The following is a 15,839-nucleotide window of genomic DNA, read 5'->3' as shown; positions in this document are numbered from 1 at the left end:
ATTGGAAAACACGACGTTACATATAATATACATATAATACTGTACAACACATTATGGAGTATGATTCTGCTGTGAGGTCTTGTCTCCATGCACTTGTGAAATTAATCGCAAGACGGGTGTATTTATATTATATTAGGGAAATTTTCCCAGACATATTTCTGACCTGGGGGTAGAATTGATTGTGAAAGGGAAAGTGCTTATGAACTTGCAAACTAAAAACATGATGCATTTAAGGTAACCCTTTTTCATTTTTATTTAAGAAGAGAATTTGTTCCACTGTGCGATGGCCGAAACTGTTCCTTTTCGTGGAGATAATTTCTCCTGCATTAAGGAAAATCCCTTCACGTGGAACAGAAGAGGCTGGAGTGCAGAGAAACTGGTAGAGATGCAGTTATACAGTCTACCTGGGCCCCACAAACTCAGCTAAAGAGAATAAATACATGAAATTGCTGCACATTTGGCAGACTAACATTTTAAGATTAATTGAAAAATAAAATATATATTTTAACATTAAATGTAACGAGTCAAATGGAAGTTTTTCTAAAGATATTTGATGATATTTATATTATGAAAAACAGATTTTTGACATTTTGAGTTTTTCCCGTTTTCAGATAAAATAAACACGCACAAAACAAAAGCAAACAGCCAGAACACAAAGCTGGAAAACCCACCCGAATGACCAAAATCTACTCAAAATACTCCCACACAACAGAACCTCCTCTCTTCCTCGCTGGCTCCATGTCTCTCAGTAGAAATATCAGTGGTTTGCTACCTGTCACCATCAAAACACTCCACAAATCCTGCGAATTATTCACTTCCTTATAAAGCATTGAACGAGACCCCGAAGTAGTCACGTTCTAAACGACGCTTCGGACGTCACTGATCACGTGACTCTGGCCAAACGAATCAAGCTTCGATACAGAGCTTCTGAAGCAGTGTGTTGATTTTTTTGACACACGCACCGGAGCATCAGCTTCAAGCGGACCATCACTACAAACTATACCACTACCAACGTTTCCCGCATCTGTTTCCTGGGTATTTTTGAAAACGCAGATTTTTCTATGCGTTTGCACCTTTCGTCCACACGTAAACGGTAGTGATGGGCAGATGAAGCCCCATGAAGCACTGAAGCTTTTCATCCAATTGGTTCACCCCAACGCGAAGCTTCATGAAGCTTCATTTGCTCTAGTAGGACACCTACTGGACGTAAAAATAATAGCTGGCATGAATTTGAAGAGTGTGGCATTTTGCACACAGCCTGTAAATGTCAACAACAAAAGGAGTGTGTAAAACATGTATATTGTAGTGATGGCAGTATACTGTGTATATTTATACTGGCAGTATGGAAAATGATTATTTGGAAATGCTTAAAATGGAAATGATCATTTACTGTGAGGTGAGGTGTGGTTGGGGTGTGGACAGTAGTTGTGCTTTTGTAACGTTGAGGTATGGACAGCTACACACTGCCTGTTCACATTTTATTCTGTAAAAACTAAATTTTCACTGCTTTTATGACCTTTTTAGTGGGGAGAACATAGCTGGGATTTAATGATTTAACAAATCTTTTGAATCCTTTGTCCTCCACAATGCTAAATGGCTGGAAGTCCTCAATCACCATGCTGACCAGGTCTTCATCTATTTGAGATTGTTCTCTGAGGAAAGACAATAAAGACAAAGCACAAATATAAATATCACACACGTAACTTATAACAGTTGTATAATATTGTTATATCATTTAGTAACATTACTGCATCCTATATTATCATTGCATTTGATGGCTCACCTGGTCTTGCTCCACAATCGGTGTCCCCCTTATTCTCATGCAAAGCTCTGTAGTGCCTAAGCATGGATGAGGTGTTGTTGTTATATCCCAGCTCCCTGGCACATAGCAAACACTTCACCTTGTACAAAAGTACAGACAGCTTAACATAAATTGTATTGCACCATCAGTATCATGAAAATACATCTTCTGTAGAAATTTACATACCTTGTTGGGAGGAATAAGATCAAAATGTTCCCACACAGGGGAGGACATCCTCCTCTTCTTAGCTGGCTCCATTCTCTCCTGACTTTCTCTCCTCACTCTCATAAACCTCCAAACGGTCTCCAAACTCTCACTAACCGCAACTCTCCATCAAACACCCACATTTTTGAATGAAGTCTGAGGGGTTTATATCGCTGTCATATCTCGCGGCAAAGTTCGAACCACTTCATGAACCAGTCACGTGGTACAGCCGGGCAGCGAGGCTTCGGACGTCATCATTTTCAGCTCCTCCCATAAATGAAGCAAGCCTCGATACGCGCATCACGGAAACGCCCCCTCCATTACTGGACACAAGCTTCGAAGCCTCGATACAGAACGTCCCATCACTAGTAAACGGCGTTTTCGGACACTGAAAAACGCCTGCCAGGGTGGATACTTTCGAAAAGTCCGTTTTTGTGTTTACGTGTGCACGAGGAAAACGTGAAAAACGCAGCGTCAAAGGTGTGGTCCTATTTTGGCATCACACTGTGACTGTGACTATTTTGAAATCTCCGTTTTCAAAATACCCGTGTACGTGTGAACGTAGCCACAACTTCATCACGGAGTTTCTCTCGGTTTGTGGGCTCATCTAAAGGTAAGCACCGAGCTAACTTTACTGTGAGCAGGGCTCTAGACTAACTTTTTGACATGGGCGCACCGGTACGCCTAACTTTAAAAATTAAAGCTCCATAAATGCATACCTTTGCCTAATAACAAAGGCATAAATGTGTTTGGGGTTTTTTTTCCCCCCACGTTATATCAGTTGCACGGAAGTAGCTGGCAACGGAAGTAATCCGGGCGCTGCAGCTTTAAGCAGCTGCGCGCGCTCCCGCGGACGGCAATCACTTTCTGGCAGACAATCACTTTTGGGCACAACACCGGCACAAAAGTTAGGCGCACTCAAATTTTTCAACCGCATCGCTTAACACCGCAGTTTTACATGTGCACTTTCTTTGGGGGGGGGAGTCCATACAGACAATATTCATTTCTAAATTATTAACTAACAAACTTGTGCTTAAAGTGCTTTGTCAATATTGTAGAAAATGTTAAACTTAATCATCATTTCGGCTCCTCTGACGACCTGTTTGCTGCTGTCTGCTGCTGAAAGACAGTGGGGAGAGGGGACACTTGGGCAGTGCATTTATTGCAGCATATAATGTGTTTCCTGGATACACTGTGCTTTTTCCGAGCACTGGCTATGAATTTCAGAAGGATCAGGCCTTAACTTAACAAAAAAGTTATCAATAGTTCTTTTCATCCACAGCTACATCCACTTCTCTCAGGCCTAGGCTGCTCACTAGGGCTGGGTATCATCACTGATTTCTATAATCCATTCGATTCCGGTTCTCAAAGACTTGATTCGATTCAATTTAGCCTCAGACAGTCAGAAATATTATAATTCTGATCATTTATCAGTACTGATACATGTGAGACTTCATCAGAGAGAGAGCTGTGCAGGAAGTGTGATTTTTATCGTGGTGGAAGCAAAACAGCAAAAGTCAGAGGGAATTCATGACGACATTGATCAAATGTGAAGCGCAGTTTGCTGCTCCTTTGCTGCTGGCTCGGTGAATCTTGGTTGGAGAGAGACAAAACCTGCAGCTCAGAATCAGCGCAAAAAAGACGTAAACACAGAGCGGAGCCGACACATCAGAATCGCTAAGCTCCGACAGTGTGTCCGTGTTCGGGCCGTCGAAAAGCCTATAAAGAGCAATATGAATTTCTTTAGAAATTACCGGAATGAAAATGTGGAGAGCACACCAACAAAAAACGATGGCAGAGAACTCGATATCAGCTCGTCTCACCACTGCTATCCAAGCTTGATGTCTTCGTTTGGTTACATCAGATACGTGAGATTCCTCACGTTGCTTCCAGGAGGGGAAACGATAAAAAGAGCCCATTTTCCAGGTTATTCCCTTCCCGATCTTGGGATCTAACATTGCAACTGACAACACAGCAAGTACGAGCCATAGCTGATGTTTCCGTGTGCTTTCACTCCTGTAGCCATTTGTTTCGCCTACTAAGATGGCAGCTCAACGAAAAATCATGACCACGCCCCCTACCATGACATCACGCTCCAAAGCCTATGGTTTTGCGGGCCAAATGTAATTGGGCTGCGGGCCAAATTTGGCGCGCGGGCCAGAGTTTGACACTCTACAGCCTGATTTCTATTTGAAGTGATAACAGGAAATGGATGAGAGCGATCTGCTGCAGTATCAGGGTCACAATAAACTTTATTGTCCAGCTGCTGTGGATGAACACATGAGAGGAAGTGAACTCCTACAAAGTCTCATTTTAATGAGTCTGACTGCTGTAAAGTGATGCACAGGAAGATGTCAACAAAAACTATTCTATGAAATGAATGTTTAGCATCAAGTGAATTCAGATGTTCTGTTCAGTTTTCTTTCTATAGGCAAGGCAAGTTTATTTATATAGCACAATTCAACAGCAAGTTGATTCAAAGTGCTTTTCAGAGACATTAAAAAACAAAAAAATAAAAAGCATGATTTAAAAAGGGGGGGGGGGGGCAGTACATAAAATCAGTAGTTAAAATGTAGGTTTTGAAATTTAAGCTTAAAAGTAAAACCGTGCAGATTTGGTGCTTTATTCAAATGCAGCTGAGAACAGGTGAGTCTGCAACTTGGATTTAAATAAACTGAGTGTTTCAGCTGGTCTGAGGCTTTCTGGGAGTTTGTTCCAGATATATGGAGCATAAAAGCTGAATGCAGCTTCTCCATGTCTAGTCTCACAAGATTTCTACAACCAATCAGAGTGAAATTTGTACTTTGTGTTGTCAGATGAACATCAGAATCAGAATCGTGTTTATTGGCCAAGTATATGTGCAGACACATACAAGGAATTTGGTTCCGGTAGATGGAGGCTCTCAAGCACAGCAATGTAAATCACACATACATACACAAAGCTGTGTAAACAAACTATAAATAACTAATCTAAACTTATATACATAAAATACAGAAATGAAGTGAGGTGGAATGAATACTGCAGAATGTACATAAGGTGCAGTTGCAGTCTGGCAGTGGGAGCAGTGTGACAGGTCAACTGTTTAGGAGGGAGATGGCGAGGGGAAAGAAACTGTTCCTATGTCGGGTGGTCCTGGTCTGCAGGCTTCTGTACCGTCTGCCAGAGGGCAGCAGATCAAAAAGTCTGTGTCCAGGGTGTGAGGGGTCTGTGATGATTTTTCCCTGCCCATTTCCTGGTTCTTGAGAGGTACAGATCCTGGATGGAGGGCAGGGGGGCGCTGATGATCCTTTCTGCTGCCCGTACAGTCCGCTGCAGTCTGCTCTTGTCCTGTTTAGTGGCTGCTCCATACCAGACTGTGATGGAGGAGCACAGGACAGACTCAATGACCGCAGTGTAGAACTGGATCAGCAGCTCCTGTGGAAGACTGTACTTCCCCAGTTGTCTCAGGAAGTACATCCTCTGCTGGGTCTTTTTGAGGATGGAGTTGATGTTGGTCTCCCACTTCAGGTCCTGGGAGATGGTTGTACCCAGGAACTTGAAGATCTTCGCAGTTGACACAGGGCTGTCTGATATGGTGAGGGGGAGCAGAGTTGAGGGATGTCTCCTGAAGTCCACTGTCATCTCTACAGTTTTAAGAGTGTTCAGCTCCAGATTGTGCTGACTGCACCAGAGTACCAGCCGCTCAACTTCCTGCCGGTATGCAGACTCATCACCATCCTGAATGAGGCCAATGACAGTGGTGTCATCTGCAAACTTTAGGAGTTTGACAGCCGAGTTCTTGGAGGTGCAGTCGTTAGTGTAGAGGGAGAACAGTAGTGGTGAGAGGACACATCCTTGAGGGCACCAATACTGAGGGACCGGGTTTCAGAGGTGATCTCCCCCAGCCTCACTTGCTGCTTTCTGTCTGTCAGGAAGCTGGTGATCCACTGACAGGTAGCTGGAGACACGCTGAGCTGGGAGAGTTTGGAGGAGAGAAGTTCAGGCACAATGGTGTTAAAAGCCGAACTAAAGTCCACAAACAGGACCCTGGCAACAGGACCCTGGCATAAGTTCCCGGGCGGTCGAGGTGTTGCAGGATGTAATGCAGCCCCATGTTCACTGCATCATCCACCAACCTGTTTGCCTGGTAGGCAAACTGCAGAGGGTCCAGCTGGTGGTCTGTAATGTCTTTCAGATGGGCTAACACTAGTCGTTCGAAGGATTTCATGACCACAGACGTCAAGGCGACAGGTCTGTAGTCATTCAGTCCTGTGATGGTGGGTTTCTTGGGAACAGGGATGATGGTGGAGCGTTTGAAGCAGGAGGGAACTTCACACAGCTCCAGGGATGTGTTGAAGATGCGAGTAAAGATGGGAGCCAGCTGTTCAGCACAGGTTTTGAGAAAGGAGGGTGAGACACCGTCTGGTCCGGGGGCTTTCCTGGGCTTCTGTTTCTGGAATAGTCGGCTCACATCCTGAGTGTGTATTCTTAGTTTCAGGGAGGAAGAAAGGGGGGTGAGAGGTGTGGTGGAGGTGGTTGAGTCTGGATTGGAGAGGGTGGTGGTGGTCGTTGGGTCTGGATTGGGGAGGGTGGGGGTGGTCGTTGGGTCTGGATTGGGGAGGGTGAAGGGGGGGAGAGGTGGAAGGTGTGTTGGGGGTCAATGTCTGAAGCAATGTCCCTGGGGAGGGGAGGGTGGGGCGTGGGAGTCTGTCCGTCTCAAACCTGCAGTAGAAAGTGTTTAACTCGTTGGCCAGGTCTTTGTTTCCTTCAATAGTGGGTGGGGGGCGTCTGGTGATTTCCTGCAGGCCCCTCCACACTGACGCTGGGTCGTTGACTGAGAGCCGTTCTTCCAGCTTCTGGGAGTAGATCCTTTTAGCTGCTTTGATCTCCTTGGTCAGTGTGTTCCTAGCTTGCTTGTACAGGGCCCTGTCACCACTTCTGTAGGCGTCCTCCTTGGCCTTACGAAGATGTTGGAGTTTAGCAGTGAACCATGGTTTATTGTTGTTGTATGTGCAAAAGGTCTTTGTGGCGCACACACACGTCTTCACAGAAACTGATGTATGATGTCACAGTGTCCGTGAGCTTATCTAGGTTCTCAGATGCAGCTTCAAAAACAGTCCAATTAGTGGAGTCAAAACAGTCCTGCAGTTCCTGCTTTGCTGCGTTAGTCCACTTCTTCAGTTTTCGCACGTTTGAGTTTTTGCCTATAAACTGGAATAAAATGGACCATGCAGTGATCAGAATGTCCCAAAGCTGCCCGGGGCACAGAGCGATAGGCATCTTTTAGAGTGGTGTAACAGTGATCCAGTATGATGTTGTCCTTGATGGGGCAGTTTATACAGTATGCTGTCTGTATTTAGGGAGTTCGTAGTTTAGGTTTGCTCTGTTAAAATCCCCAAGAATAATTGTAAAGGAATCCGGGAATTTCCTCTCCAGGGTAGTAATCTGGTCAGCCAGCTTGCACAGTGCGTTGTTCGCGTTGGCCTGTGGAGGGATGTAAACTCTGACCAGCATGAAGGAAGACAACTCCCGCGGTGAATAAAAAGGTTTACAGTTGATGAAAAAACTTTCCAAGTGTGGGCTGCAGTGTTTCTGTAACACTGTGACATCAGTACACCAACCTTCATTAATGTAGAAGCAGACTCCACCACCCTTTGTTTTCCTTGAGAGCTCTGTTTCGCGGTCCGTCCGGTGAAGTTGGAAGCCCGGCAGATTTAAGACAGCGTCTGGGACTCGCTCACCGAGCCAGGTTTCAGTGAAGCAGAGGGCAGCAGAGCGTGCAAAGCCCTTGTTAGTCCGCTTTAAGAGCAGTAGTTCATCGACTTTGTTTGGAAGAGAGCGGAGATTCGTGAGGTGAATGGAGGGGAGTGCCGTGCGGAATCCTCGCCGACGTAGTTTCACCAGCGCACCAGCGCGACTGCCCTGTCTACATCTTCTCCAGGAGCCACAGAGAGCTGCTGCGCCTCCAACTAAAATCTCCAAAAAACTTTCCGGGTTTGTGAAAAATGGATAAGAACTATAGTGAGGCGACTGCCTGATGTTTAGCAGTTGATCTCTGGAGAAAGTGATGTGGTCTGAGTGACCAAAAGCGCAGAAAATAAACAGGACACATATGAGACACTTTGCAGCACAACACGTCTCACAAGATTTCTACAAGCAATCAGAGTGAAATTTGTACTTTGTGTTGTCAGATGAACATATGAGACACTTTGACTCTTCAGTGCAGTGTGGAGCCTAACAAAGATCTGTTTTGTGTCCCAGCTGATCAGCAGGAGGAGAAGAGTCTGACGGAGCAGCAGAGGAACATTTTCAGCCATCTGGGTTCAGCTGAGTCACTACAGAGGAAACAATGAGCTCAACACAGAAGGTGAGGAAAATATCACAGTTTCACCAAATAATCAGTCACGTCTAAAACTCTCATCCTCCCAACCTGTTATATGACTGTGTTGTATTTTATTATGTACTATGTTTTTTTTTATTTTACATCTATTATGTTTACAAACATCAAGAAGTCACAAGCAAAGAGAAACCACACCACAGCACATGTTTAAATAAGGATATTCATCAAAATTATTTATTAATGAAATTTCAAAACCTTTTCAATCACACAGAAAATACATGTGCAAAGCAACACAACAGTAGCCTGATATCAGACAGAACTGTCACATGATACTAAACATAATGAAGCGCTTCATTATAATTTGTAGATTCAAGCTGCTCTTCATATTTTGACCAGCAGATGTCACCAAAGAGGACTGTTGAAAAGCTTCAAGTAATGACAGTTTGTTTCACGACTGCATTTCAATCGGGGAGGGTTTTATCAATTAAAATTGATTGTAGCTTGGATAACATGATATCAATTGATTAAAATCCTGAAAACGCTACAATCTCAGGTTAAACCTCAGAAAATTTCAACAACCACCAAACGGCTAAAACAGTAAATGAGAGCAGGTGCACGGATTCTGCACAAAGACGTAAACAAAGACGTCCGTGCCATCGGGGCTGAAAGCCGGCAGCTCACTGATTCTGATGCGTTCGCCGGTCCGCTCTTTGTGTTTACGTCTTTTTCGGCGCTAGATTCTGAAGCTGCCGGTTTTGTCTCTCTCCAAAATAAAATTTATTAAACCAGCAGAATTCTCTCTCTCCATTGTTTACAGCTCTGTCGGGTGCTGTTTTTTGTTTTTTCCCTTCGAGCAACAAAGCCTAATTTCTGCTGTTCAATACAGAACAAATGTAAACTTTTTTAAATTATGCAAAACGTTTAGCCGTGTCTGTAATAAAACCTCTGTAACTTTGCTCTGCTTCACTTCAGCAGCATCAGGTAATGTTCATATGTTGATTAATGGTTTTCTTTCGTGTTTGATCCACTGCAGAATATTTTTAAACCCAGGCCAGAAAATTCTCCTTCATGTTTTTCTGTTTTATCCTCAGTTACTTTGACACAAAGGCATCTGCTGTGCTGCTTACACCTCTGATGAAGTCTCACACATGTCAGCTTTCATTTTAGAAATATAAAATACAGATATGTACTGATAAGTACATAGTGATCAGAATTCTAATATTTCTGACTGTCTGAGGCAAAATTTCCCTGAATCGAAATCAGTGATGATGCCCAGCCCTACATTTCACTCACTGCCTGTGTTTGTATCTCTGTCACTGCAGGACCAACATGGAGCGAGAAGTCAGCGCTCTCAGGAGGCCGACAAACCTCACAGAACAAAGGGGGAGAAGAAATACACCTGTGATGAGTGTGGGAAAGATTTTACTAAGAAGGATTCACTAAAAACCCACCAACTCATCCACACTGGAGAGAGACCGTTCAGCTGTGACGAGTGTGGACAGACTTTTTCCTGGAAGGATAGTCTAAAAAAACACCAACTCATCCACAGTGGAGTTAAAGCGTACAGCTGTGATGAGTGTGGGAAAGATTTTACTAGGAAGGATTCACTAAAAACCCACCAACTCATCCACACTGGAGAGAGACCGTTCAGCTGTGATGACTGTGGAAAGTCTTTTACCCGGTTTGGAAGCTTAAAAGCACACCAGCTCTTCCATAGTGGAGTTAAACCATACAGCTGTGACGAGTGTGGAAAGAGTTTTTCCTGGAAGGGTAGTCTAAAAAAACACCAACTCGTCCACAGTGGAGTTAAAGCGTACAGCTGTGACGAGTGTGGGAAGGATTTTCTTAGGAAGGCTTCACTAGAAAACCATCAGGTCATCCACACTGGAGAGAGACCGTTCAGCTGTGACGAGTGTGGACACACTTTTTCCTGGAAGGATAGTCTAAAAACCCACCAACTCATCCACACTGGAGAGAGACCGTTCAGCTGTGACGAGTGTGGACAGACTTTTTCCTGGAAGGATAGTCTAAAAAAACACCAACTCATCCACAGTGGAGTTAAAGCGTACAGCTGTGATGAGTGTGGGAAAGATTTTACTAGGAAGGATTCACTAAAAACCCACCAACTCATCCACACTGGAGAGAGACCGTTCAGCTGTGATGACTGTGGAAAGTCTTTTACCCGGTTTGGAAGCTTAAAAGCACACCAGCTCTTCCATAGTGGAGTTAAACCATACAGCTGTGACGAGTGTGGAAAGAGTTTTTCCTGGAAGGGTAGTCTAAAAAAACACCAACTCGTCCACAGTGGAGTTAAAGCGTACAGCTGTGACGAGTGTGGGAAGGATTTTCTTAGGAAGGCTTCACTAGAAAACCATCAGGTCATCCACACTGGAGAGAGACCGTTCAGCTGTGACGAGTGTGGACACACTTTTTCTCGGAAGAATGGTCTAAAAAAACACCAAGTCATCCACAGTGGAGTTAAAGCGTACAGCTGTGATCAGTGTGGCAGAGCTTTTACTCAAAGTGGCCACTTACAGAGTCATCTAGTTACCCACTCTGGAATTAAAGCATACAGCTGTGACATTTGTGGAAAATCTTTCAGCCTGAAACAGAGCCGAAATACACACCTACGCATTCACACCGGACATGATGTGTACAGCTGTCAACAGTGTGGCAAAGAGTTTACAACAGACGCAAAGTTACAACGTCACATGTTTACCCACTCTGAGGAACTACCTTATAAGTGTGATCTGTGTGAGAAGACTTTTAAAGCTCCACATTACCTGAGACTACACCAACAGATCCACACCAGAAAGAGACTCTACAAGTGCAGTTACTGTGAGGTATGTTTTTATATTTTTATCGTGTCATTTTAGCCTGACTGTTTGGAACAACTCTGCTCATTAAACCGTGTTAGCATGTTGCTAACACAATTTAATAAGCAGAGTTCTACAGAATGGAGAGACGGTGTTGTGTGATTATTCAGATTTTCATTTTAGTTATCATTTTTGTTTAAATGATCCTAAAAAACTAAACTGAAAGTGCTGAAAACTGATATGGTGTTATTTAAAATTCACGTAGTTTCATGGTATTCAATTCAGTTTTATTTATATAGCGCCAAATCACAACAGTAGTTGCCTCAAGGTACTTTATATTGTAAGGTAGACCCTACAACAGATTTAGGCAACCTTTCTGATGGCCAGTGCCATTTAAAATTTCCTCAGAAGTCAGTGTGCCATATGATTGTATTAGCAATAAATTTAATAACGCTCTATATTAACAGTTACACACTACATAGAACAACTTTATAGAATTATATTTGTTCACAGATGTTGACAGCTATCAGCGAATAGTTAGCAGCTATTTTGAAACAAAAAAAAAGACACTTTTTATCCATAACAAGAACTCCACAACAGCAAATACAGAAAATACAAATGCTATTTATGGTCTCCTCACAACAATGATAAGAAAAATAAACTGGGCCAATATGGCATGTTTGTTAATACAGAGATACACATGCTAATGTGATCTCTGGTCTCCCACTCGGAGACACAGGTCTCCCAGTGTCCAGCATTCAGACGGCTACGTGAGGACACTCTTCATGTGAGAGAAAATCTGCTCACACAGATATGTAGAACCAAATACTGTCAACAAGGCCTCTGCAATGTTCTGAAGACAGTTAAACTTGTCAGGTAGTGTCCAGCAGGTGACAATGCAAGCTCCGTGAACACGCACATCTATGGATTCCAGCTGCTTCTATACATTTCATGTCAGATAAAAACTTTGGTTGTAAGCTTCAGATAATTATTTAATAACAGCCAGACATTTTAAATGAGAATAAGAAAATATTTCTTTGTGCCCCCCTTTCCCTGTTAATGCCCCACCTGGCCCCCCTGGCAAAACTTTGCTAGACCCGCCCCTGCACAGTTACCAGCTGTCAGTTACTTAGAAAAGGATCCTGGTGTTATTTGTCTCTCAGAAACAGTTCATAACTTCAACTCATTCATGTCACCTAAAAGGTAAACCTGTTTCTCCATCACCTGTTCAGCTCTGATGATTCAGTAAGGACATCTCCTGGTTTCATCTGCATGTTTCCCTCTCACCACATATCCAAACCGACATCATGACCAGCAGCTTTTACAGCTGTGGCTCCTGCAAACATTAGCTGATACTAGAAAGTAATATTAAATAAATTCTAACAACAGCTGATCGAGCTTAAACGTGCTGCTGTTGTTTAGCGCGACATCCGCTGGTTTCCCCTCTCTGGCGCAAAGTGGGCGATAAACAAACAAGAGAGGAAAGCTGATCAGCTGATCATTGATCAGTAGCAACAGGAGAGGGAGGGAGAGAATGAGAGAAGAAGAGGCAGCTGTGCAGCGTAAAGACAGAATAAATCAATCTTTGTGTCTTTTTTTCTTTCTAGCTGAAGTTCGGGACAAACTCTGTTCCTTTTCACCTTAATACGAAACGCGTAATAATTTCTCTGAATGAGGGACGATTCGTCTTTTTACAGGCAACTCTACTAACTAACCTTATGAATAAAATACAGTTCACTATGGTATCACTAACATCAAAGCACCCACCCAGCTGTATAGGAACTCCGTCATGCTAGCTAGCACGCAGTACGAGTTATTGTAACTGACTGTAAAAAGTCAGCACAACGAAAATAAACTCCACCTAAACTTGGTTTATATCTGACCAAGATAGACTGCAGGTCATAACTTCTTACCTGAAGTTCAGGTCACCTGACACTCGGACCGGCGGCCGCCTCGGGTGTCTCCTCCTCCTGCCTCCCCTTTCCCTCATCCACCCGCTGGCCTCCACCACTTGCTAATTTTACTGAATCTGAGGAAGCTCCGCCACAGCCACCACCAAACAACTGAGTTATTTTTACAGCATCTGGCCAATCCACCACCTTTCATTGTTTATACCGTTACAAAGGGGAAAAAAAGTCACCGGGCCACCGAGCAAATGCCCGATGGCCAGTCCAGCATTGGTCGTGCCATCAGTTAACCCTTCGTGTGCCAACTGTGGCACACGTGCCTACGGTTGCCGACCCCTGCCCTACAATAGTACATACAGAGAAAAGCCCAACAATCATATGACCCTCTATGTGCAAGCACTTTGACGACTGTGGGAAGGAAAAACTCCCTTTTAACAGGAAGAAACCTCCGGCAGAACCAGGCTCAGGGAGGGGCGGCCATCTGCTGCGACCGGTTGGGGTGAGAGAAGGAAGACAGGATAAAAGACATGCTGTGGAAGAGAGACAGAGGTTAATAACAGATATGATTCGATGCAGAGAGGTCTGTTAATACATAGTGAGTGAGAAAGGTGACTGGAAAGGAAAAACTCAATGCATCATGGGAATCCCCCGGCAGCCTATGTCTATTGCAGCATAACTAAGGGAGGATTCAGGGTCACCTGGTCCAGCCCTAACTATATGCTTTAGCAAAAAGGAAAGTTTTAAGCCTAATCTTAAAAGTAGAGCTAGTGTCTGTCTCCTGAATCCAAACTGGAAGTTGGTTACACAGAAGAGGGGCCTGAAACCGAACGATCTGCCTCCCATTCTACTTTTAAATACTGTAGGAACAACAAGTAAGGCTGCAGTGCGAGAGCAAAGTGCTCTAACAGGGTGATATGGTACTACAAGGTCATTAAAATAAGATTGGGCCTGATTATTCAAGACCGGATTTTGAATTCAATTCTGGATTAAACAGGAAGCCAATGAAGGGAAGCCAATGAAGGAGAAATATGCTCTCTCTTTCTAGTCCCTGTCAGGACTCTTGCTGCAGCATTTCGGATTAACTGAAGGCTTTTCAGTGAGTTTTTAGGACTTCTTGATAATAATGAATTGCTTAATGTGCATTGAAGGACATGTCCTGGTCAAAATGACTCCAAGGTTCCTCACAGCGTTACTGGAAGTTACTGAAGTGTTTCCTTATAATTGCCCACTCTATAAAACTCAGTCGACGGGACTGAGCTCTGCAGCGTGGGTAATTACAAGGAAGCACTTCATAATTTGTAGATTCAAGCTGCTCTACATATTGTGAACAGCAGATGTCACCAAAGAGGCGACAGAATTTGTCCTGGTCCAAAATGAGTCCAAAGTTCCCCACAGTGTTACTGGAGGCCAAGGTAATGCCACCGAGAGTAAGAATCTGGTTAGATACAATACTGTTCAACTGATGCTCACAAGGGTGTGGTACCACAGTGTGTGTTTGTATAGCCCAGTAAACTGTTAACTGAAGGAGTAAAATGTAATTGGACGTCTGCAGAGATGCTCTTTATTTCAGGCGACGTTCAGGATGAAAATGTTGAAGGACTGACTTACACTGTGTCTTTGTGTCTTTGTTTAGAAGCAGAGCGACACAGATGGATCCAGTTCTCAACCCTGTCGTCGCTGTGGTGGTGGGAAAGACTTTCGTTGTGACCTTTGTGGAAAAACTTTCAGTCATTCAAATGCCCTAAAACTACATCAACGTAGACACACTGGAGACAAAATGAACTACTGCAAAGAATGTGGGAAAGGCTTCCCCACAAAACGTGACTTAAAACGACACGAACTCTTTCACAGTGGGGTCAAAAAGCATCTCTGTGATCAGTGTGGGTCATCCTACACCTCTGCAGGTGAGCTTAAAAGACACAAACGCGTCCACACAGGAGAGAAACCATACAAGTGCAGACACTGTGACAAAAGCTTTCCACAATCAGCTAATCGTAACTGTCATGAACGGACACACATGGAAGGAAACTACAGCTGTGACCAGTGTGACAAGAGCTTCAGGAATTTCAGTTCATACTCCAAACACAAACGATCCCACGTTACTAATAAACTCTTTCACTGTTACCAATGTGCCAAAATATTCACCACATTGTCTGCTCTGTGCAAACATCAGCGTGATCATGCAGGACTGAAATCACTCCCATCTCTGTGAAGCTGCAGAGACAGAAAGATCCTCGTCTGGTTTCAGGGTCAGACTTAAAACCCTTGAGATCAGGCTCCACAGAGTTCACAGTGAATCTCCTGTAAAGATCTGATGAGGCAGCTATGAATGAAAATGTGCCTCTTGTTACATTTTAAGCTTTCTAAACTGTTCTACTGTAGTGTTGGTGTTGAGTGGTTAGCTTTGTTCCAGCAGTTGAATCAAAAAATCTGTTTCCTCTTATTATGTTTTTATTGAATGTATTTTGATCCATGTGTTTTTGTTGGGTGTTTTTTTTTTTTTTTTTTTTTTTTTGTTCAGGTTGTTTGTGTTATGAAATCCTTCAACAGTTAATACAAAATTTGAAATGTTAAATAAAGAAATAGTTTAATGACAAAGAGTTTGATCCATGATGTCATTTCCTGTATATCAAACCAAAAACTGACATGACAAATGTTCTCAGTGACACAGATGGAGGTTTATCAGAGGAGACTTGGCTGTTCTGACACTGAACAGGGTTCCTGCAGCTTACTGAAAATTCTGACCTGAAATTTATGAAAAAATAAGATCTTTAAAATCTTTTATATTTTAA

General features: G+C 43.5%; 1 protein-coding gene across 4 annotated transcripts in view; it reads left to right on the top strand.

Annotated features, from left to right (window-relative positions):
- Positions 1-2,334: 2,334 nt before the first annotated feature.
- The window catches only part of LOC101464025 (uncharacterized), a 14,488-nt gene continuing 983 nt past the window's right edge, over positions 2,335-15,839 (top strand). The window contains exons 1-4 of one of the 4 annotated variants that reach the window (XM_076888450.1): positions 2,335-2,618; positions 8,246-8,351; positions 9,647-11,167; positions 14,684-15,839. The exon at positions 14,684-15,839 is cut by the window's right edge and continues 983 nt beyond it. In XM_076888450.1, coding sequence (XP_076744565.1) covers positions 8,334-8,351; positions 9,647-11,167; positions 14,684-15,259 — 2,115 coding nt within the window. In that variant the 5' untranslated portion in view covers positions 2,335-2,618; positions 8,246-8,333 and the 3' untranslated portion in view covers positions 15,260-15,839. Of the gene's footprint in view, positions 2,619-4,743; positions 4,922-8,085; positions 8,352-9,646; positions 11,168-14,680 lie in introns of those variants that run through there. The other 3 variants (XM_076888447.1, XM_076888449.1, XM_076888448.1) reach the window with 3 other exon arrangements.

Source organism: Maylandia zebra, linkage group LG9 (genome assembly GCF_041146795.1).
Source record: "Maylandia zebra isolate NMK-2024a linkage group LG9, Mzebra_GT3a, whole genome shotgun sequence".
Taxonomy (NCBI): domain Eukaryota; kingdom Metazoa; phylum Chordata; class Actinopteri; order Cichliformes; family Cichlidae; genus Maylandia; species Maylandia zebra.
This window is presented reverse-complemented; position numbering and strand designations above follow the sequence as displayed.